This window comes from Diadema antillarum, unplaced genomic scaffold, assembly GCF_040938485.1.
Source record: "Diadema antillarum isolate AM-2024a unplaced genomic scaffold, OU_Dant_1.0 seq00000454_RagTag, whole genome shotgun sequence".
NCBI lineage: Eukaryota > Metazoa > Echinodermata > Echinoidea > Diadematoida > Diadematidae > Diadema > Diadema antillarum.
The window spans coordinates 1,472,255-1,496,770 of record NW_027271426.1 but is presented as its reverse complement, the minus strand read 5'-3'; the positions used below and the strand labels follow the sequence as shown (position 1 = coordinate 1,496,770).

The window sequence follows — 24,516 nt, the reverse complement described above, 5'->3', positions numbered from 1 at the left end:
TTTGTAACTGTATAATGGTTTTTAAACTACACAGACTCACAGAAGAACAGCTATTGGCTGAAGTGGGTGACCACGTTGTGAAATAAAGTAAACCAATCTGTTATGCCTTTTCCAATAATTTCTAATATCTTTATTCTTCTACCCCTTCCTCCATCTCCAGGCATCATTCCAGTCGAGCCGGGCCACTCTCAAGGGTTACTTCTTGGCGGGAAAGAGCATGCTATGGTGGCCCATTGGTGCTTCGCTCTTCTCCAGTAACATCGGGTCGGGTCACTTCATCGGGCTGGCGGGATCGGGAGCCTCCGGCGGTATCGCTGTAGGGGCTTTCGAGTTCAATGTGAGTATACCACCATCTGGCCACAATGTCCTTGAAATTGAAGCCCATAATATAAGGAGGAACACACACTCCATAAAAACAGTCAAACAAAGGCAATATCAAAATTGATTTCCTGTTGTTCAGGCCGTATGACAACCACAACTATCCATAATTATTTCTTCAATGTATTCAGGTATTGGTTGTCTGATTTCGCTACAGGTGTTGAAGCTGATGAGATGTTTGTCTGTAATTGCCCTTGGAAAACAAACAAGCAAACAAACAAAAACAAAAACACTTTGACTTCTTTCTTTCGTCGACCTTCTGAATCAAGTTGCACGATGAAGCGCCAAAACCAATTCATCTAAACTATGACATCCTTTGGTCTTATCACTGCGTATTTGAAATGTCTTCTTCAGTCATTGGTCCTGTTCAGCGTATCAAGCTGAAGCGTTTGGGTCTCAGTCAGATGAGGCAAAAATTAATACAGTGCATGTATATGAAATATGAAATATATGGCTTTGATAACGCTGTCTTAAGGTATAGATTCATTGGCTTTATTCTAATTTCTGGTCTTTCCATATGAACACTCATGTTCTTTTTGCTCGGAGCTACAAATAAACGAAGCATAAAACGGACAACATTCTATATTTGGCAAGAATAAAACGTTCTAATTACAATGACAAAATAAAATATAGACTTTACCCAGTAATGTATACAAATTTCTTCTCCGTTTGAACATTTTATCTTGTTCTATTTTTCCAACTTGTGGAGTTTGTGATTATCCCGGTATCATTGTTCCACGACAAAATGGAAACCTGTTCTTCTCCTAAAAAACAAAAACAAAAATAAAAACAGGAGACTCTTGTTATGCCCCTTATAACAACAATCGTTACCGGAAAAACAGTATTTATTTCCGTCCCCCTTTTTTGACGAAGTTCTGAAAACTGAGAAGGGGTTCACCGTAACTTAATTTAAATTCGATGGTATTAGTTCAGAGGCTGTAATATCGTTGCATATCATGCTTATGATTGCAAAGTCTGTGATACCCCATCCATTTTGCTCTGAATAAGATTAGCAGAATGAAGTTCCCCCCCGACGCTACCATGGTTACTATTATGCCATCGCAAAGACGGCAAAACATCCTTATTAGCATACCACGCGGTTCATTGCCCTCCCACGGGAGTGTGTTTCGTAAATCACTATTAAAACATAATTATAATCAATATTGATGCAGATGTCATTGTAATGAGTCATTGAAAGAAGACTGATGCCAGCATCAATCTTTTAAACGGTGGCGTTATTGATTTGTGATTCTTTTTTCTGTGACTGAGAGGACAGAAATTATTCGCACATTTTACCTCTAACTAGGGATATCTTGCTATGACAACTCGCTTCCTCAGTTTGAGTTATCTAAGCTATGATTATGATAACCCGGATACTATATGCTATATCGGGTAGACCCCACCACCCCCTCCCCCAAACACATGTCAAAAAAAAGTTTAATTCAAAGAGCCAAAAGGTATTTTTTATTTGTCAAATCAGAATTGTTCGTTTTCGAGGAGATAATTTTGTATAATTTGTTTGCCGTTCTCGTAGAAACCGATGAGAAGTTCTCGAAAGTCAAGTGCAGCGATATTTACTTTTGCGGTCTTTGTTTGCTATATGGCACGCTAATAGCAGGGTCCAATCGCTCACATCTCTCTATGCTTACCCCTCTCCCCCATTCCCCATCCTACATAATCTCTGTAATATATAGGTATTTGAAGTTTGAAGAAAAGAATCCAGGTCGAGTCATCTTAAAATTCTTTATCGTGATTTCAGAGCATGCTGGACCGTATGGAAATTATGACTGTAATTTGCAGTGAACGGCGCAGGGTAATCTTTTTAGACCTGATTAATTCTAAACTCCTCAAAGACCCCGGGCCTTCTAGTGTGCTTTTGAGTGCTGATTGACACAAAAAATCCCATGGCGTTGTATACCTGTCCAAAGTCCCTTGAACAGAAAGGGTTAATATTGCCCCAGCATCGGAAGGACCCCATACTTTAGCACCTGGGTACCGTTTCATGAGAAGTTGTCCGCCCTGACAAAATGTCAGTCTCCGACATTTTCATTACAATTCTAGTTTTGGTTGGTTGAGAAGCTCTGGTCACTGACTGTTACTATAATGGTAATTGTCAGAGACTGACAACTTGTCAGACTGACAATGACCTTTCATGAAACGGTGCCTGTGGTGTCATGAGGGACAACAGTGGTTACGAGCGTTGTCCAAAGACCACTCACTGGGCAGGATTTGAATTCGAGATCTCATGTTTAAGAGTCAACGTCCTTTTTATCCACACCTCCAACAGTGTTCCCAGAAACCAGTTGTGCACCCAATATCATAATTATCAAAGTCACAATACTTTCTGGTTGCAAAACAATACGGCGAGTCTAGTAGAAAAATGATTTATGTACGGTTAAAAATCGCGACCGTTTGAATGTCAGAAGATCCATATCAATTCGTTTTAATAGAAGTGGTCATGATAGAGATTGATAGTTTTAAACGTACGGTTTCTGTACTACAACACTTTCATAAAAGTATTAATTGGTTCCAGCGTGACATTTGCTCCTGCGACAATTGCTCCCGGGAAATATCTGCACGCTAGCCCAAACATAAATTCTATACATGACATGACATTAACCCAAATCCTAGTCCTTACATCAAAGTAAACCTAAGACCCTACAACCCTAACCCTAAGTAGGCCTACTTGAAGAAAGTAAGACCGGAGCAATTGTCGCAGGAGGAAATGTAGTGTCACCATCAATATCAGTGGCGGATCCGGGGGGGGGGGGGGGGCGCATCTGCCCCCCTTAATTTTTCTTAAAACAAAAGAAATAAAAAAGAAAAGAAAATGAAAAGGGCGCTTGCCAGCCGATGAAACTCGGAAGTGGCACGAGAAACGGTAGGGGAGCCCCCCCCCCCCCCCCCCCCCCCGGCCCTCCCCCCCCCCTCCCGTTCTCTCTAAATTCCGTGGATTGAAAGTCTATCTAATAGATTGTAGTCAGGGACCAATCCAAAATTGGATTGAAAGTTTCCATCGAATAAGATTGAATTTTAACTCTATTAGATTGAAAACTTTAATCCAACGTTTGGATTGGTCCCTGACTACAATCTATTTCAATCTAAGAAATTTAGAGTGTTTGTCAGCTGATTAAACCTGGAAGTGGCATCAGAAATATTTTTTGCGCCCCCCCCCCCCTTACGGAATTCCTGGATCCGCCCCTGAATAATTAAGTTTATTTGAATGTTAGTTAAATATTGATACAAAGTAATTCTATGACTGCGGTGGAGTAGAAGGGTCTCCTGACACGTGCGCGCCATATGCTTAATCTTGGAGCGGATGTGTTACTCCTAATGTCCTCCCAGCCCCAGCCGAGCGTGTTCCTCGGCACCTGTCAGTTTACAATAGAGCTTTACCATGAAGTCATGGCCTTGCCGTGAAACGCCGTTTCGACTGAAAAAAAAAAGGATATCTTTAGTATAGATCATAGGTTCGTACTATCACTATTATTAAACGACATCATTATATCCCGTTCCCTAAGGAAACTATATTTTCGAGTAAACAAAAAGGGCTAGGTCAGAAAATTAAAAACACGTTAGGTTTTCCCCCGCATCGCACCTCAAAAACCAAACATTACATTATGTGTGCATATATGACAGACTTTTTTTTAATATCATAATGGTGACGGTTTATTGTTAACACTTCTATCCTTTAGCAGTAGATTGAGCCAGGGAGGTGTGAGAGACCTCCCTGATTGAGCCACCAAAATTACGACATACAGGTAAACAATCTCACGGAATGCCAGGCCTTATCAATCAACACGCTGGCCCGAGATATATAGTAGCTGTAAGCTGGTTTTCCGTGCAGGAATAACTGAGGCGGACGAAATATGCCCCTTGATGCGATGCAAGTTATAATTCTATACAACAACAAAGTAATGTGGGATTTTGAACTTTGACAAATTCATGTTCGGAATTGCTGCTTAGGTAAAGAACAAGGTCCACTCGATTCTATTTTTCTCGCGATGAATCTTCGAGATATTTTTGTTCTCACACGATCACACGTACAATGTCAAACATGCAGGTTGCTGTCAATGCCGGTATGCACTTCGTCGTATATCACAATGCATCTATGTTCCCGACGTCACGTATATGATGATTTTGATTGAACTTCATGTTTGCGTGATAGAGATTAATCACACTAATGGTTTTATGCTCGCAAAAAAACTTATTGTAGTGTTGGTGTAACTATGAACAGAGGGCGTCACTCACTTTACACAGAATCATAAAATACCACAGTGATATGTGCAAACTACATTAACTGATTGCATATACTTCGTATAACACAACAGAACCTGTTACAAAATTGTATAGGTAGATATATGGGAAGTTATTAAGAGATAATTATGTCAGTGAAGTAGAATTAAGCAAATTATATCATTGACCTATATGAATTAAAAGGAATGAAAAGCTCAAAGATTTTCTCATGTTGATTTCAGCTAAAGTGTTATGTAATTGTTTTTAAATACCACAGCCGTAATGTGCCATTTTGAGTTTTAAAAAAGCAGACATTCCAATGGATATAATATCATATAAGCTCTCATTAAAAACAAACAAACAAATCTTCGCCAAGCCGAATAGTCACTGAAGCCCCAGAACTCTGCACACATTCTTTCGAGGAAAAAAAAAGGAGAAAGGCATGTTCGGGATTACCACCAAACTCTATATCACCCATTTTGTCTATACGGATCGATCGTGAAAATTATAATTAAAATCCGCTCAGAAGTTTTTGAGTAATATTGTAAGTATTGTTGCAACGAAACCTCCTTGGTGTAACAATTTCACTGCCAAAAAAAAAAAAAACCCTTGGTTCTCGAAGATATCAGTTATTAGTATAATAAATTATGATGATGATAATAATGCGTGGCCTGTCAAACATGATCATTTTAATGAGTTGGTCCCATTGAACACTATTGTAATTTTCCTTTTTCATTTCTTTATTTTGTTACTTTGTATTTGTTTGTTTTGCTATTTTGTTTTATTTTTATGTTATTTTGTTTTGAAGTCATATACTTTTGGTTTGGTTTTTTTTAATGGGGGAATGATGTATCATAATCTTGGAGCTTATACAAGAACTTTATGGCGAATCTGTCCGTATGTTGTAGTTTTTAAAGGGCGCGCATCATAATATAACGGGCCCTTGGAGGGATTCAAGACTCCGGGGTAAAGACCCTACCCTCTTTCAATTTTGTGTTTGTTTTGTTTCTTATCATTCCGGTCTTTAGGCCATGTTTATCCTCCTCATTCTGGGCTGGATGTTCCTGCCTGTCTACATGTCAGCAGGTGTAAGTATCACATCAAGAGATGGATCAGTTTTATACAAGTTATATACTAATTGAAACAGATATATATATATATATATAAATAACAGCAATAAATAGTTTCTGCTCGGAGTCATAAGAAAGTATAGATTCACAACAGTAGGTCAATATAAACTCCGTTGAAGACGTAAATTTGACGAATTTTCGCCCATAGGGCTTTGTCAAGTCAATACATTTGACACTTTATTTTGAAGCAGATCAAAATAAAAGATGCGTCGTCACTGTGATGGTAGCGCGTCCATAACAAGATGCGCACAAACACAAAAAGCGCACAAGGGCGCACATAGACAAATAGCGCACAAGGTAGGACGTCACAAAGAAAACTAGGAAGGTAAGGAAAATACAAGAAGCGTACAAAATAGGACGTCACAAAGAACAAAGAGAAAGCACGTCACAAAGCAAGGAGGTAGAAAATTGCAGATGAGAGAGAGAGAGAAAGAGAGAGAGGGAGAAGGAAACGAAGATAAAAAAGAAGGATTATTCCCTAACGGAGAAAGAACGGAAAGAAACATTCAGTCCATTGGGGTGAAGGCAGCCGAGGCGATAGATTAGTTGCTCTTCTCGTAGTTTGCGGATTTCGTCTGGGCCATTATGACAGGTCGTCATTACACCGATCTTCAGGTGGTTAATGGTGTGCCCGGGCCGGTTGAAGTGCTGGGCCACTGGAAGTCCCGGTGTATTGAGCTTTACTGATCGGAGGTGTTCGGTTGCGCGGTCTGCTAGTCTCCGTTTCGTCTCACCTATGTAGATCTTGTGGCAGGCTGTACAAGTGATCGCGTAGACCACATTCTCAACGGTACAGGTGAACCGATCGCGAACAACCCAGGTGTATTTAGGACCTTTGATGTGTGCTGCCCTATCCACATGGCTACATGTGTTGCACCTTCTCCTTCCACAGGGATGGGTACCGCATTCCAAATCTGCTTCTGACTGTGCCTGGACCTTCAACCCCGTGTGGACCAACAGATCCCGTAGACTCAGGTCCTTCTTGTATGCTACGAGAGGAGGCTCTTTGAAGATTTCCTTGGTGGATGCATCTTCCTGTAAGATGTGTGTGTTGTCCATAATGGTAGAAACGAGCTTTTGCGTTGATGGGTGATATGTCAACACTAGTGGTACTCTGTCGCTGTTACATTGTCTCCTCGGTTCCAGGGCTTCTTGCCGGCTCAAGCTAGACACTTTTCTTGTCGCCTTCTTGACAACCTGTTCAGGGTAGCCACGCCGTTCAAAGAAACCGGCCATTTCATGCGATTTCTGTTGGAAGTCTTCATCATCACTGCAGAGACGGCGGAGTCTAGTGAGTTGGGAGAACGGTATTGAGCGTTTGCAGCTGGGTGGGTGAGATGATGAGTAGTTCAGATAGCAATGCGCATCAGTAGGCTTGTAGTGTACGCTTGTCTTTATTCGATCTCCTTCTAGGCTGAGTTCAATGTCCAGGAATGCGATCGAGTCAGCGGAAATTTCATGTGTGAATTTCAGTGAGTTATGGAAGTTGTTGAAGTGGTTGATCAGCTCATTCAGGTGTTCGAGGGAGCAGGATGCAACTCCGACGTAGTCGTCGATGTACCTCTTTAGAAGCAGCGGTTTGGGGCCTTGGAAACTCCTTATAATTTGCTCCTCGATGAAGCCTATGAAAAGGCAGGCGTACGAAGGGCCCATTTTAGTTCCCATGGCAACTCCCTTCTTCTGATGGTAGAAATTTCCATTGAACTGGAAGGTGGAAAGTCCCAGCACTAGCTCCGCAAGACGCAGGATGGTGGTGTCATCTGGCCGGTCAGGAGACGGGAACTTCTGCAAGAAATGCTGTATTGCCTGTAGGCCCTCCTTCTGAGGGATATTAGTGTAGAGAGAAGAAACATCCATGGTAAACAGATATTGGGGGCCTTGTGCTGAGAGCTTCAGAGTTTCAAAGATACGGAGGGCGTCCGAAGAGTCCTTCACGTATGTATCCAGCTGTGCAACAAGAGGGGAGAGTATGCCATCTAGGTATTGGCTTATCAGCTCCGTCGGGCATCCTATGGTAGAAACTATTGGTCTGCCGGGGTTTCCCTCTTTGTGGATTTTAGGAAGAAGGTAGAAGGTTGGAACGCGAGGGGACTTTTGACAAAGGTTCGATGCCGATGATGGGAGAGAGTTACTCCTGATAAGATCCGTAACTGTGTCTTTAACGATCTGGTTATGATCGCTTGTTGGATCCCTGTCTACCTTTTCATAGAAAGTTGGATTGTTTAGTTGACGCTCAGCCTCGGCGATGTATAAGTCACGTCGCCATACGACGACGGCTCCTCCTTTGTCGGCCGGTTTTATGATGTAGTTGGTGTTCTTCCTCAAGGACTTGAGCGCTTTTTCTTCCTTCTCAGTGATGTTAGATCGGGACTGAGTACAGGATGAGTGTACGTTGTTGACATCCATCCTACATTTACTGATAAAGCGATCGAGATTGGGGTTCTCACCTTCAGATGGAGTCCAAGTAGAACGCTTCGGTTGTAGAGATTCAAACGATGGACATGATGGTTGTTGGGTAAGATCTGCTGAGTCATTTGTTCCACGGTCAGCTTGATCAGTTTCACTATTCTTATGAGCAAAGTGTGCTTTTAGCCGCAGACGACGTGCGAAGCTCTCGAAGTCACGTCGCACCTCGAAATCATTCACAGATTTCCGTTTAGGAACGAATGTCAAGCCTCTCGAAAGAAGAGCGCGTTCATCTTCATCAAGCTGTAGATCCTCAGGAATCGTTACAACTAGACGATGAGACGAAGGTTTGCTTTCATCAGAAATAACGTGCTCTTGTGTCCCATTCGCACTCTCTTTGATACTGTGATGTTCGGCATTAGTGTCAGAAAGTCGATTAGCCCCGGGGTAGAACAAGGAAGAGAGTTTCTTATTTTTGTGGAATTGAAGGCAAGTGTAGTACTCACGATTGCAGTCATGTATGAAAGTCCGGATGTATGAAAGCTGGTCTAGACGGCATAGTTGTCGGAGTAGATTGTTCTCCCTGTTCATCTCGAGGCTGTGATGTTGTATCTCACGTTGGAATGATTGAATTGCAAGTCTCATCAGACGGCGAGAGCATTGCTGCAGGTTGAAGTTGATCGTAGCGTCGCTTATCCTGCCAAGACATGGACGGGTGGTGATGCGAAAACCAGTGGGTATGACATGTTGACGTAGACACGTAGTAACAAAATTGCGATGACTGCAAAACCTGGACTTAGCAAGGGTTGACTTCGCAAGAGAGAAGGCACAGGTGTGGATATGTTCATCGAAGACATCGAGATAGTTGTTCAAGCTTCTTCGAATTCTTTGTAGCAAAACAGTTGGATGACGCATAGTGATGGAACTATAGATTAGAGCAACTAATCTATCGCCTCGGCTGCCTTCACCCCAATGGACTGAATGTTTCTTTCCGTTCTTTCTCCGTTAGGGAATAATCCTTCTTTTTTATCTTCGTTTCCTTCTCCCTCTCTCTCTTTCTCTCTCTCTCTCATCTGCAATTTTCTACCTCCTTGCTTTGTGACGTGCTTTCTCTTTGTTCTTTGTGACGTCCTATTTTGTACGCTTCTTGTATTTTCCTTACCTTCCTAGTTTTCTTTGTGACGTCCTACCTTGTGCGCTATTTGTCTATGTGCGCCCTTGTGCGCTTTTTGTGTTTGTGCGCATCTTGTTATGGACGCGCTACCATCACAGTGACGACGCATCTTTTATTTTGATCTGCTTCAAAATAAAGTGTCAAATGTATTGACTTGACAAAGCCCTATGGGCGAAAATTCGTCAAATTTACGTCTTCAACGGAGTTTATATTGACCTACTGTTGTGAATATATATATATATATATATATATATATATATATATATATATATATATAATGTATATATATATATATATATATATATGGGGATATAACAGAATAGATAGATAGATAGATAGATAGATAGATAGATAGTAAAAGTCACTTCAGGTTAATGCCATTCATCTATTTGTTTTCATGAAGTATATATTTCACTGAGCATCATTGATTACTTGCTACTATTAGTGTGAATTATAGTGTGAGTTGCGGATTTGATGGAGTAGTGTATGCCGTCCTGTATATTATGTGCATACTAGTAACGAAGCAACTATATCTTTTTCAAACACTGATTCTATTTCATCATGAACGCAAAAAAAAAAAAACGTTTAATCAAACCGGTTATAGTTCTTTAATGTTTCAGATGAGAACTTAAGGGTTATCAATCCCCTCATTTAAAGCAATTTGAAATGCTCATACATGTACCAGAAATGTTCAAAACATAATGTTATCATATTCCTTGCTGGTAATTACTGTCTTTATGTCTAACCTCGACTTTTACGATGGTTTTCAGGTGTTCACAATGCCCGAGTACCTCCGCAGACGATTTGGAGGCCAGAGGGTTCGGATATACCTAGCTGTCTTGGCTCTCATTCTTTCCATCATTACAAAGATTTCCGTAAGTACCTAATGACGCAGAGTGTAGTTTGATAGGGAAACGGGTGGTAATACATGCATGATATGTGTGTGACTGAGTATGTTCGACTTCTTTTATGAGGAGCTACCACCACAAGCAATCTGCTTTATAGTGTTCCCCTGCATATTTCGTAATTTTCCAATTTGAATTTGATATAATTATACTCTAGAATGATGACTCAAATTTATTCCGATAAAGTGAAATATCATTTCGAGCTCATTTTGAACACATTAAATTTTCAAGATTTTGTTACTATGCCTCGGTCTCTAAATGTATGTCGCAAGTGTAATAAATAGATTAATAAATGAATATATATACATAAACATGTATCTATATATACATATTATGGATATAATTTTATATATGTAGATATATATATATATATGTACTTTTATATATATTATATAATATACTTTTAAATATACATGTATATACAAATATATATATATATATATATATATATATATATATATATATATTGACAGCAAATCTTGCACATATAGACGTGGCTGGTGTTGGGTATATATAGCACCCCTTTAATCATCGAGCTTTCGGGCGAAAAGCCCTTCTTCAGGATCTATACAATCAATGACAACAACGTATAAATAAAATCAACCTAGGTATAAAATCATACTATAAACTCAACTAGCCTCATATACTATACATTTCAAAATATACTCGACATATATCATATATATATATATATATAATATGTGTGTATGTGTGTAGATTTAAACGTAAAATGCAGTGAGATGAAAGGTGCTCTTTTCTACCTGATATTTTTACACAACTCTATTTTGACGCATGATTTAGTATGAAAGAGATGATATGCGTTAAGAAATGATAACGATGCATACTTCACGTTTGTCGTGAGGAGGTGTTTTGAATACCAGAGTAAAAGAGAGGAAAAAAGGAGGTAGCAGTAGACAACACGAGAGAGAGAGAGAGAGAGAGAGAGAGAGAGAGAGAAGGGGGGGGGGCAGAGAGCACTCGTCGCATTGCGTTTCCTGATGCGGTTGTGCGACACACACCACATCCATCGCTTTGTTTATAGTCTTCGCCGTAATGTATCGATTGACGACAAGTCGCTCTTATAAACATCGATTTGCGCCAGATGTATGTTGTCCCTTCCGCCATGAATATTGCATAATTACGCCCCCATATTTTGTTGTTAAAACAGAAGAAATAAAAAGAAAAAATAAGGGAGGGCGCGTGCGCCCCCTCCACTTTAATTTTGTAAAGACGCCTCCCCCCCCCCCCCCCCTGCATGATACGTCCCTGTGATTATGTGCGTAATCAGGGATGTCTTGACACATTCACAAAAAATACGAAACGTTTCGCAACCAAAACAAAAAACAAGAACACACAAAAGAACACACTGTACTTGAGTTTTGAGTTTTTGGCTGTTCGAAGATCCCGATTTCGCACGTAACCAACATCCGGAGAAATCGCTATAAATCGGCCACGATCACTGGGCTAAACACTTCCGTTTGCCATATTTGCTGTGCTTTTCTCAGACAACAAATCTTTAGACATGTATTAAATTTATTTACTTTTGGAGGTGTATGCATTTGAGCTTTCGAATTTGAATATACATCATGAGTAATATCATTCAAGAATATTCGTTCTGAAAAATGTCTCCATATATTCTGACGTTACACATAAATCTTTTTAAGGTTTCTTCCATGAAATTCACAAATCATTTGCAAAATTGGTTTTGGCAAGAGTTTGCGTCGTTCTAACAAACCAGTATACTCTGCCCTCGATAATCCCGTTGCGCAGTCGAATTATCGAGTCTTATGCACCCGCACACTATTTACATGTTTAATTTAGCCTGCACTGACCCAATTCTCTATTTTGTGGCAATATTTGATAAGGTGTGAACTTTACACACTTCTCATAAGTATCTGAATGAATTTTGTCGATAAGATAAGTAAGCACACGCCAGGACAACCCTACTATATACAAAAAAAAAGACGTTTGACACCAACATGTCCATAGTGCAACCGCAATTCATAATGATGCATAAAAACCACACAAACTACTCAAAGCTACACCTGGAAATTTGGCAAGCTTAAGAGAGTTAAAAAACCGCACACACAATAATTTCAATTCAGAAGAAACCTCACGGGATTTATGGGAAATATCAAGAACTCCGGACGTGAAATAACAATACAGTGAAAGTGAATGAAGAATTGTATTTCACGCAATAAAGAAATCTTCAAGTTGTAAGTGTTTTGCATGCGACAATCATAAAAGAGGCAACCATTTTATGCAAATCTGCTGAGGTGAATGTTTGATGTTATAGCCTAAAAAGTCTCCGATAAGTCTGTCCTATATACACTCAATTTTTGATTAGATTTCATTCTTACGCTAAATAAAGAGGTAAAGCAATTGAAGAGCTTGTTCGCAAAAACCGATAAGTCCATTTTTTGAAGATTTTGAAGTACGGTCTCTGTCATAAAGTACAAAATAATACCTTTTAAATGATATATTGATTACTACATATAAAGTATACATTTTTAAAGTTATGGTCAAAAGAAGCAAAAATTTTCTTATTATTCTTTTTATTTTTCTTGACCTTTAATCGCAAATACATGTATCTCCATTTAGCAAATATGGACTTATCGGTTTTTGCGAACAAACTCTTCAATTGCATCCTTCTTATCAAAATTTTCTAGTGTTGCAATTACCTACAGCAAATCCTGGCAAATATGACTTATAGAATGGGGTGGAAAGGTCTGTAGTTGCTAAGTTATAACTCGTTGTTATTCAATATGATTTTACTCGGGAACCGATGACATCATCGGCTAATTTGCATATGTGGTTGCTACCATTATCTATTATTCAGTTAAAGGGACTGTACAGTACTGGTTGAGGTGGGGATTCATGTTTTGCACATTCTTAAGTGAGATGGTGAGAAACTTCTTATGGAATATGAAAGAGCATGTAATTTTAAGAAGGATTCAACGTTTATTTGGTGAAAATTGGTTTTCAAATGGCTGAAATATCCAAAAAAGTGATAATAATAAAAGGCGACAGGCCACAACTTTATTAGGATCTCTTTGTTTTACCTTGTTTTTGGTTATCTCAGCCATTTCAAAACCGATTTTCATCAAATAAACTTTTGATACCCCTTAGAATTGCATGCTCTTTGACATCACATAGAGTGGTTTCTGAATATCTCGCAAAACGTTAGAAGCTAAATCCTCACCTCGACCAGAACTGTACACACTCTTTAAGAGCTGTGACACTGTAGAATTCGATAACATTCTTTTTATGCCGATTTTGTCTACCAATCTGTTCTCCTGACTTTGCATCATGAATTAAACGGAAAATCTTAAAGATTTTTTTTCTCATCATGTAAGTCAAATACGTGCGTTTTTAAGGCCAATGTGCCGATTAATACATACAATCATTAATAGCCCTCATTCTCTCTATCATTACAAAGATTTGTGTAAGTGTTGACGCAGAGTGTAATTGTGCCAATTAACACACTCACACGTTATGTAGTATGGTCTCCTATATGACCAGCCCCATAGTATGTACGAAGTCCCTTGGCGACGATAATTAGTGTTGCAGAAAGCATGACAAAATCGAGTACCTCTGCATAGCTGTTTCGCATGACTTATCATCCCATTCACCAATACAGTCACGAGCTACAATCTGAGCTGATTTTCTGTATATAGAGACCCTCCCACGATCAGCCAGTGCAATTCTATCAATTTTTTGACACGCGTCGTTGCAACCCATAGGACCCTCGTGGGATACAGTATTTTAAAAAAATCAAGGGTGCTGAGATACTTTGTACAAGCGTAGATAGTCAGTCGTTTTCACTCCGTCAATTTTTTTTTTTTTTTTTTTTTTTGGTCTCTATATTAACTTGGTTACTGGCTAGCTCCAAAGACGGTGAGACTGATTCAACGTTTTTGCATGACCTCGCGACAAAGGTTGAATAGCAACGTTTTTGGACGGTCTTTGTATGGCCAAATACTGTAAGTACGTCCGTGGTACGACCAATGTATAATACAAGGAGCTGACAAAGGAGTTTCAGTGGCTCCTTTGTAAGATCTTGGAGTTTCGAGCACGGCCTTGCGACGAGGGTTGTATACTGCGCCGGTTTTTCAAACGCGAAGTCTCGATAGTTGATGATCATTCATGAGGCGTGTTTTGTCGTTGTTGTTGTTTTTTGTGGGATGTACATGTTTCTCCCTTGTTTATCGCAAAAGTCTGACAGAAGGTCAATCATAGAATAGGAAGGGGTATAGAATGTTAGCACATTGATTTCTTGCCTTGTGTCCTCTGTAACACACCGACGTAGGAGAAGAAGTAAGTAATGAACAAAAGAGGAAAAGAAGATGATCAAAAACGCAGCAATGGATTTCCTTGAAAACGGAGAAAGGAAAATGAAAGACAAATGAAGGACACGATGACCGGTGGGGAAAAAAAATAGGAAGAAGAGATGAAGGAGGAGGAGAAGAAGAAAAAGAGGAGAGACAAGGATGAACAAATCAAAAAGATGGATATGATGATGAAGATGATGATGATGTCGGCATCGACGACAACGAAAGAATAAAGAAGAGGTAAAAAAAAACAGTAAAAAGAGAAGGGAAAAGGAAGACGAAAGAGAGAGAGAGAGCAGAAAACAGCAATGATGAGGGAAAGGACAAGATAAGCATTGTCCCTGGGGATCAAGAACAAATTCATTTTTTTTTCCTTCAAAAATATTCACAATTGATGACAAGATTAATATGGATCACAGCTTTTAGGGGCTTGGCAAGAATCCAACAAACCTTCCATCAAATCCTCCTCCTACCAATGCTTCAGATGCTTCAGATATCTTGGATCCGAGTGACGATCAATCAGAGATCGGCTCTGAAAACATCAAATCAAATTGCTGACATCACCACGACTTGGCGCCTTTTGTCGACTCACGCCCAGCAAATGTTTGAGAATGTTTATAAAGTAAATGAGACGGAAGGTTTACAGGGTGATTTTTCTTTCTATTTCCTTTCCAGTTTAAAAGAAGTGGATCATCGTTCTGAATCAGTTCTCAGTATATTCAAAATGATCTGCTCAAGACTGGGCATTGTAACACCTGCCTTGTATAGAGTTTTAAATGTTATATTACATCATGTACAAAAGTTACAGTGCGCGTGTCACGTCTTCTAACATTATTCCGTCACAATAAAGCGTAGACGTGTCAGACAACAAACTTTTGCCATACAGACGTCCTCGAAGATTTGTGTATGACACATCTATTGTGTATCACACAATCATTATTTCCAATGATGATTTTGCTCATCCCTTCCAGGTGGATTTATTCGCAGGCGCCCTCTTCGTTCAGCAGTCTTTAGGATGGGATCTGTATCTGTCCATCATCATACTTCTCGCTATTACTGCTGTGTACACAGTCGTTGGTAAGTCACAATCAGTGGAGGGGTCTTTCCTTAGTAAGACGATTTACCCCCAATAAATATATTCATGGATTCAGTGAACGCAGCAATATCAGTAGAACACATCAGTGGTGAAGTTTGAGGAAAATCAAACTGTCCATTCAAAAGATTTGAATTTTGAAAAATTTGGTGTCGCAAGGCCGGATAAGAAAGCTATAACAGTGCGTGATGCCTTATAGAAAGAAATAGAAAGAGAATTCTACAAGTTTTATTTTTGGCACAATAACAGATCAATCGACTTACCTCGTTCAGAAGGAAGGGAAAATGGTATTACATTTAAAGTATGTCAGGTGACAAGTCGAGGGATTGTGTACTTGCATTACCAGCATAGAAAGAATGCAATTTTGCGATTTATCTTTACGTTTTCTTTCTCCCCTGTCTATGTCTTCATATCGTTCCATATGCATTACAGTGACAGCATAAATTGTGTAGCCTTCTTATGCAGCGATGACACCACCAAAATTTTAAAAGTTCATAACTTCATAGGTTCATGACGAATTCTGATTCCAAATGATAATCCTCTGATCTTTGTTTTCTCTTTTTCTTTTTGTCTAGACAAGTTCTTGTAATAATGATTAGCATATAAGACAAGGGTAATTGAAAATCAGCTCAGCACGTTAGGTGTCTCTGAAAGGCAGGAAAACTATGATTTTCATGCATTTTTGATAGTTTTCTTGAATTGATGATTCATCCCTAAGTACGCATCTATTGTATATTCAGTTCATTCATACTTTAGTTGACCGTCTTATGAATTTCAATTGTGTTTCCTGGTCGCAACAGAGAAACAGCGTGTGTGAAGGACGAACACGTGCACAATGGGTAATATTTGTTTTATAATTTTTGCTCCCATTACGTCACAGGTGGTCTGTCAGCCGTGATCTACACCGATGCTCTCCAAACGGCTATCATGCTCATCGGTGCCGTCGTTCTCATGGCCCTTTGTAAGTTGCTAGTATATAATCTGAACAAAACAGTACGCAATTGTCCCATAGTAAGATTTTTCTATCATTACCTCGTAAAAATGCCATCAGAGATTTTATACATGTATCTGATATCATAGCCATAATACGTTGATCACTTCGATAATGAATATCAACATTATTACAACCATCATCATCATTAGAAGTACATGTAGTAGTAGTAGTAGTAGTAGTAGTAGTAGTAGCAGCAGCAGTAGTAGTAGCAGTAGTAGTAGTAGTAGTGATAATAATGATAATAATAATAATAATAATAATAATAATAATAATAATAATAATAATAATAATAATAATAACAGAACCAATATCAGTACCATCATCACCATTACTTGCGTTGTAAGGGCAGCTATATCGTTATAATTATCTCGTTCGCATAGGGTGTTCTCTTCCTTGCTAAAGCTGGTCTTATGAAGGGCCTTGCCTCCCCGATCATTACCGAACTGCTAGGTAACACATTTTCCACACCTAGGTCTGCGGCAACGTAATTAATAGTAGTAAATAAATGACATAGAAAGACCATCATGTGGATGGACGTTCGTACCCATCAAGCAGGTATCGAACTCGAGACCTCCCTTTTAAGACCCCGAGTCCCTCTCCACCGCACTTTAGAGATGGGTACCCCTAAACAGTCATCACGTCACTACATTGGCAAGGACCTCTGGCAGAGCAGTTCCAAACACAGAAGAGCATAACCGACACCATGTTCAAAGGGGCCTGTTTCATAAAGACTGAGCGTAAGCTGCGATCAATCGCAAATTGCGTTTCATTAAAACAACTTTGCAATTGATCGCAAGTAACGCTGAACAGCTCAATCTACTGGAAGTTACGCTTGATTTTTAAAAATGAAATCAAGCGCAAGTGTCTTTATGAAACATGACTTACGCTCAATATTGAACATACTCTCGATTCATGGAGTTACGTTCAATAAATCGAGCGTAAGATCAATCGCAACTTTTTTATGAAATAGGTCCCAGATGCTTCAATACCATAATGTAATACATGTCACCATTATCACCTTTATCGGGGTTCCTTGCAGCTTTTGCTCGCGTACCATACGATGAGCTGCCGATCAAGTATTTCCAGGCCATCCCCAACACGACGCTGGAGAACCCGAACACGACGTGCGGCTACCCGCGGACGGACGCGTTCCACATCTTCCGCGACCCCATCACGGGTGATCTCCCCTGGCCCGGGATGGTCTTCGGCATCACCATCTCGTCCATCTGGTACTGGTGCACCGACCAGGTAAGCGATTACGGTATCGACGACGGTGCCCCCGGTGATCATGCACGGGTATATGACATCATTATTCACTATGGACTGCGACAGTGATGCCATTGAATACTAGTACCCTGTCAATGCAGTTTTGGTTATCGTGACGATACTGGTGACAATAAAAATGATGAAGAGGAGGTTTCAGCGATGAGGTCGAGAATTTCGACGACGAGGATTTTCATGGTGATTTTCATAGCGAAAACGACTATGCTAATATATATATATATATATATATATATATATATATATATATATATTATATATAACACGAAAACAAACAAGGGAAAAGTGACCAGAAAGGAATGATAAATAGTGAAAACTTTGAGCAAAGAAAATGGGTTTCCATCGGGATTCGAACCCATTTTCTTTGCCGAAAGTTTTCACTATTTATCATTATACAATGTATATTAAATTTAGAAAAAGAGCTGCATCGCTTCAGTTATCCCTCACACTTATATTCATTCCAAAGTGGATTTACATCCTTCGGGTTTATGTCAGGTTAATGTGTGTGGGCACACATACACACACCGGAGCTTCTGACCACACGAGCATTGAGAATTAAGGGTTATGGGACGAACATATGGGGCGTTCTATTTCAGTCGGTAGAGCACCGGTCCAGCAATCCGGAGGTATCGGGTTCGAATCCCGATGGAAAACCATTTTCTTCGCTCAAAGTTTTCACCAAGATCAGCCAGAGAGGCTGTTTTTAGTTAGTCTGTTTAATAAAAGCAATTACATAAACAAAATACATAAAAACATAAATTCTATGGTCATGATGGTGATTTTTGACATTTCTATTTAAATCATTTTAGTGCATGGCGGCCTGTCTTGGCCCGGATCCTTCTTATTATTGTCATTATTATTTTGATCACTTTATACTGTTAATATCATCATTATTATCATCATTATCATTCATACATTCATATTCGGGAAATTCTCTGGGTCTTTGTTATTATCATGATTATTATTCTTTCATTATACATTCTTTGAGTTTTCCTGACCACTTCAATTATTATATATCATCACTGTTGTTATTATCATTAATCATTGTTATGATGATTATTTCAATTTTCATAATTCATGTTGGGAATTCTCTCTAGGTCATCGTGCAGCGCGCTCTGGCCGCGAAATCCCTGGCGCACGCCAAGGGTGGCTGCGTCATGGCGGCCTTCCTCAAAGTCCTGCCCATGTTCATCATCGTCTTTCCCGGCATGGTCTCCCGCACCCTCTTCCCAAACTCAGTCGCCTGCGCCGACCCCGATGAGTGTATGGCAGTGTGCCAAAGCGAGATCGGCTGCAGCAACGTGGCCTACCCCCAGCTCGTGGTCAACGTCATGCCCGTGGGTGAGTGAGAATCTATTCAGACCAGAACAGCTGCAAAAAGACATTTTTGAGGTTTGAGTGCTGGAATTTATTTTGTATATTATATATATTTGTTATATATTTCATATATATTGGTTGTTAGTAATACAGGTAATCATGGTGATGATGATGATGATAGTAATAACGATAGTAATGATATTATTACTAATAATAACGATAATAATGATAATAATAATAATAATGATAATAATAATAATGCATATGTGAAGCACATACGACATATTGCATGTGTCCCTTTGCGCTAAGGTAAAGGAGAGACTTTAATAGAATATAAAACAAGTACAATTATATTTTGTAAGATAGAGAAAAAGAAATCTTTCTTTTATTTCCTTTATTGTCGTAAATAAAACTTTGATTGAAACTTTACTTCAATTTTTAGTATATTTTGCATCAAAAAATGTTTCATTCAGTAACAGAATAAAACAAACAAAATATTGTCAGGGGCTTATTGATAATTTTGTGAGTGATTTTCCTATTTGGAATCACATTCTAAAGATAAAAGTTCCCAGTTCTCTCTGATGCATGATGGCAAATCGTATCACGTTCTTTCCTCTCGTCCAGGACTTCGTGGATTGATGCTGGCCGTGATCATGAGCGCCCTCATGAGTTCGCTGACGTCCATCTTCAACAGCAGCAGCACCATCTTCACCATCGACATCTGGCGGAGGATCAGGCCCAACTCATCCGAGACCGAACTCATGATCGTCGGCCGGTACGTTTCTCGAGGTCGTCACCGCTGAATTATTATCAATCACTTTGAAAGTTGCAATAATATAATTTATATCGATTTAATAACAACAACAACAACAACAAAAACCACACACAATGTGCAATTGATTTGCACACAATAGGGGGTCGACATGCTTATGCAAAACATTATGCAACTTCAGAACGGTGAACCTGGACGTCGCATATTTGGTCTCAAAATATGCTGGAGACTTCAAAAAAAAAGGTTATGAAATGGCGCGGCAAAATCTTTTCGCGCTGCTATGTGGGGAATCGCGCCGCAAAATGTCTGGGGTGGGGGGGGGGGGGGAGGGGCAATTTATTTAACCCCATCAAGTTAAGATAGGGTTACAGTTGCAGGAAATGGAGGATACGTGCTAAAAAGCCAAGCTTGTAATTTGCAGTCTCCTCGCAATTAACACTACTTCATCATTTTTGTAACATTAGTCCGCATTATGATTTTTTAAACAATGTTTTTCCTCGGATATAAACAAGTGGATATTACAGTGAGAATGCATCCATGAATCATTCCACCCAAAATTCGCTGCTCCTCCTCCTCTTCCAGAATCTTCATCCTCATCATGGTTGGTATCAGCATCCTGTGGATCCCCATCATCCAGGCGGCCCAGGGAGGACGTCTCTTCGACTACATCCAAGCCATCACCAGCTACCTGTCTCCGCCAATCTGCGCTGTCTTCCTCCTCGCCGTTGCATGGGAGCGCATCAACGAAAAGGTGGGCAACATCTGTTACCGTGGAGATTAAAGAGGGATGGTATCGTTTTGGTTGAGATGGGGATTTAGGTTTTAACTTTTCATGAGATAATTCAAAACCACTTAGAGGAAATATTAAAGAGCATGCGATTCTGAGAAGAATTCCAAGTTTATTCGAAGAAAATTAGTTTTGAACTGGCAGAGATAACCTAAATCAAAGAGGTCCTAATAAAAGATGGAACCTAGCTTTTATTAGGACAACTTTGTTTTGCTTTGTTTTTTGATACCTCAGCCATTTCAGAGCTAATTTCTATCAAATGAACTTTGAAATCCTTTTAGAATGGAATGCTCTTTAATATTTCATATGATTGGTTTCTAATTATCTCACAAAAAGTTAAAACCTGTTGAAACCGCGTGGAATGGCAATAACAAAATAGAATCCTCTTCTCTCTGCCTTTTCTCTGTCCACCGTGAAGGTAGTCTCTTCCTGTCATTCATTCCACCCTTACCTTTCTCCTTTCCTCTCCTTACAAGAGAGCTGTCTCATGTTTGTTAATGAGTCTGTATGTGTGCACTTTGCCTTGTTTTATCAGTTTTGTAACTTGAGCCTTGCCTTGAGCACCATTGAGTGGATATGTTGCGCGTTATAAATGACTATATTATTATTATTATTATTATTATTATTATTATTATTATTATTATTGTTATTATTATTATTATTATTATTATTATTATTATTATTATTATTATTATTATAAACTACAGTTGTTTTTTATGAGGGGACAGCAGACTACAAGCTCAGTCTTTTAACGGTCGCTTTCATTTCCAATCTTTTTTTTTCTGTATTTGTCTTGGAATCACAAAATTGTATTATTATTCATAGTTTGTTTTCATTGCATTGTTGTACCATTAGTATATGTGTATTCATATGTTGTAATCATGTGTTGGAAATCAAATCAAATAAAACGAAACGAAACAAACAAAAATAAGTTTGATTTTCCCCAAAATCAATACCACGCACACAGGGCGCCTTCTGGGGTCTCATGGCGGGACTCCTGGTGGGCCTCATCCGGATGATCCTCGACTTCGTCTACCCCGCGCCCAGCTGCGACAATGAAGACACGCGGCCGGCGGTCATCGCCAACATGCACTACCTCTACTTCGGCATGTTCCTCTTCGCCTTCGTCTGCCTCATCACCACAGCCATCAGTCTCCTCACCACGCCGATTCCTTCCAAATACGTGAGTATGCTCGCTCCGCCCACCGTTTGAAGAAAAAAATCTACCCCCTAAAAATGAATACTATATAGTAAGAAAGAGAAAATTTTTTCTCTACAGAACGATACAAAAATGGCAAAAATCAGATAAAAGATAAGGAAGATGTGACATTTTTGAAATTTCAATTTTTTTTCCGGAAAACATTTCTTTCTTATGAATATTCAAATCAGCAAGTTGACGATGTCATGCTCTCACAATTTCTTAAACATTTGATATACAGAAATGACAGAAATCTCATCCTTCAGCTGTTTAAATAGAATATAGGTATATTATATAAAAGCAGTCATAAAATTCGCGTCGCAGATCTAGGCCTTCCTAATGATAATCCTCCTTTCGTGACGCACTTCGAATCTTCACCCTTTTTACCGCCATTAATTGCTTTCTCTCTCTCTCCCTCACAGCTGGTGCGCTTGACCTGGGGTACTCGTCACAGCACAATGGAGAGACAAGACTTGTCCATCTCGGAGGTGAACGAGGAGGAGACCAAGAAATTCTCGCCGGAGGAGGAGACACCAGAAGGTATTCATACATCACTCCATGATGACTCTTTCATTCCATTTCATTTCATTTTATTTCATTCCATCTCGTTCATTTCATTCATTCAATTTCCTTGCCTTTCCGTTTTGTTTTGTTTTATTATATTCCGTTCCATTTCGTTTCTTTTCATTTCTTTTCCTTTCCCTTTCATTTCATTTCAATTCATTTCCTCTCGTATCCTTCCCTTTCTTTCATTTCATTTCATTTCATTTCCTTTCATTTCGTTCCATTCTATTCTATTCCATTCCATTTCATTCTATTTCAGTTCATTTCATTTTATCCCATTTTATTTAATTTAATTTCATTTCATTTGTTCTGCATTTCCAACAAGTAAAAATTAACATTCCTGAGCACAAAATTGTTATATATACACACACATAATAATTACCTGAAATATGTAACTCAGCTCTTGAATTAATATATAGCTTCATTATAATGATAATGAGAATGATTGCGGTGTCTTGTTTAATTAGTCCAAACAAAAATGATAATACATTGTAGATCTTGGTTGCAGGTTTTTGCCATGTTTTCTTCCCTCTCTTCTCTCCTCTCTCCTCTATTATACCGATACTTTCAGTTGCTCAAGTATGATAGTTGATTTGCATGTACTGGATATCACGACTATTATAGGAGACATAATATTCTGCGTTGTTTATCTATATATTTCTTTTTCTAATTTTCTAGTCCTTAGATAACATCCTTCCTTTATTCCATTTCTACCTACAGCAAGGATGGATTTGGCACATGATGATGATAATAATAATAATAATAATAATAATGATAATAATAATAATAATAATAATAATAATAATAATAATAATGATAATAATAATTATAATAATGATAATAATGATAATGATAATGACAACAATAATAATATTAATTATATGAATTCATAAAGCGCAAAATCTATGTCTATATTCTTCTAGTAAATCATATCCATTATCTCTTTTTTTTTCAACAGAAGAGGTGAAATTCTCGCGCAAGCTGGTCGACTGGATCTGCGGCACGGGCAAACAGCCCGAGATGACGGCGGAGGAGAAGGAAGAACAGATGAAGAGGATGACGGACATCGAGGAGACGCGACGTGACAGGTTCATCCTCAACGTCACCGCCATCATCACTATGGGTGTCAGTGTCTTCTTCTGGGCTTTCTACGGATAATGATAATATCATTCAAATCCCCATCCCCTTCCTCAAAACGGCAACGTAATGGTGTAAACGACCCGTAAACATGCAACGCAACTTTAATCAAGCAATTTCTTCATTGCAATGGATGTTTCACACCGGACAATACATATATCAGTGAATGAAGTGTTCGCCTCTTCGTGCTTGAATATTTATGGACTACAAACTTCCTCAAAACGGCAACATGCACATGTATGGAAACGACCCATCCACTCGCATGGCACTTGTCACTCCTTATCCAACGCGTCAAGTGTCATGGTCTTGGATATTTGTGGACAAGAACTTCAGCAAGGCGGCACACACACACACAAAATAAACAAAATAATAAAATAGAATAAAAATCGTAATCTAGGCGTCATTTTGAACAGGAGTAAAGAATGTTATGAAAAAAAATGGACCTTCCGGGCAACTGCCATTAACATAGAGCTGCGTAGTCATCGCAACCAGTATTACTGAAAGTAAAATGGTACCAGTGGCATGTTTATCAAACCAGATTCACGCCTCATCATCTTTAGCATGTAAGTGTATACCTCCCCCAAAATCTAAAAAATAAAAGAAATAAAAAAAAATCAAGTAACATTCAAAACCATGTCAAGTCTTTCTGCTTAAAGCAATAACGCCTTGTGCACACATACTCTGAGATTTGTGAATCATTCTATAGCTTGTTTCTTTGGTTGGTTGGCTGAAGGGGTATTAGTGATTTTCCGAACAGATAGTCTTGATTTCTTTTTAAGGTAGCGGGTAAGATCTTTTGAGTTGAAAACTGAA

At 39.1% G+C, this 24,516-nt stretch overlaps 1 protein-coding gene across 1 annotated transcript in view; it reads left to right on the top strand.

Annotated features, from left to right (window-relative positions):
* Positions 1-24,184, top strand: part of LOC139732835 (sodium/glucose cotransporter 4-like) — a 59,239-nt gene extending 35,055 nt beyond the window's left edge. The window contains exons 2-13 of the mRNA XM_071643677.1: positions 161-337; positions 5,643-5,702; positions 10,095-10,199; positions 15,532-15,637; positions 16,534-16,614; positions 17,687-17,895; positions 19,026-19,269; positions 19,870-20,020; positions 20,600-20,768; positions 21,772-21,987; positions 22,425-22,542; positions 23,525-24,184. Of these exons, the coding sequence (XP_071499778.1) occupies positions 161-337; positions 5,643-5,702; positions 10,095-10,199; positions 15,532-15,637; positions 16,534-16,614; positions 17,687-17,895; positions 19,026-19,269; positions 19,870-20,020; positions 20,600-20,768; positions 21,772-21,987; positions 22,425-22,542; positions 23,525-23,724 (1,836 nt within the window). The 3' untranslated portion in view covers positions 23,725-24,184. The remainder of the gene's footprint in view (positions 1-160; positions 338-5,642; positions 5,703-10,094; positions 10,200-15,531; positions 15,638-16,533; positions 16,615-17,686; positions 17,896-19,025; positions 19,270-19,869; positions 20,021-20,599; positions 20,769-21,771; positions 21,988-22,424; positions 22,543-23,524) is intronic.
* Positions 24,185-24,516: the final 332 nt, after the last annotated feature.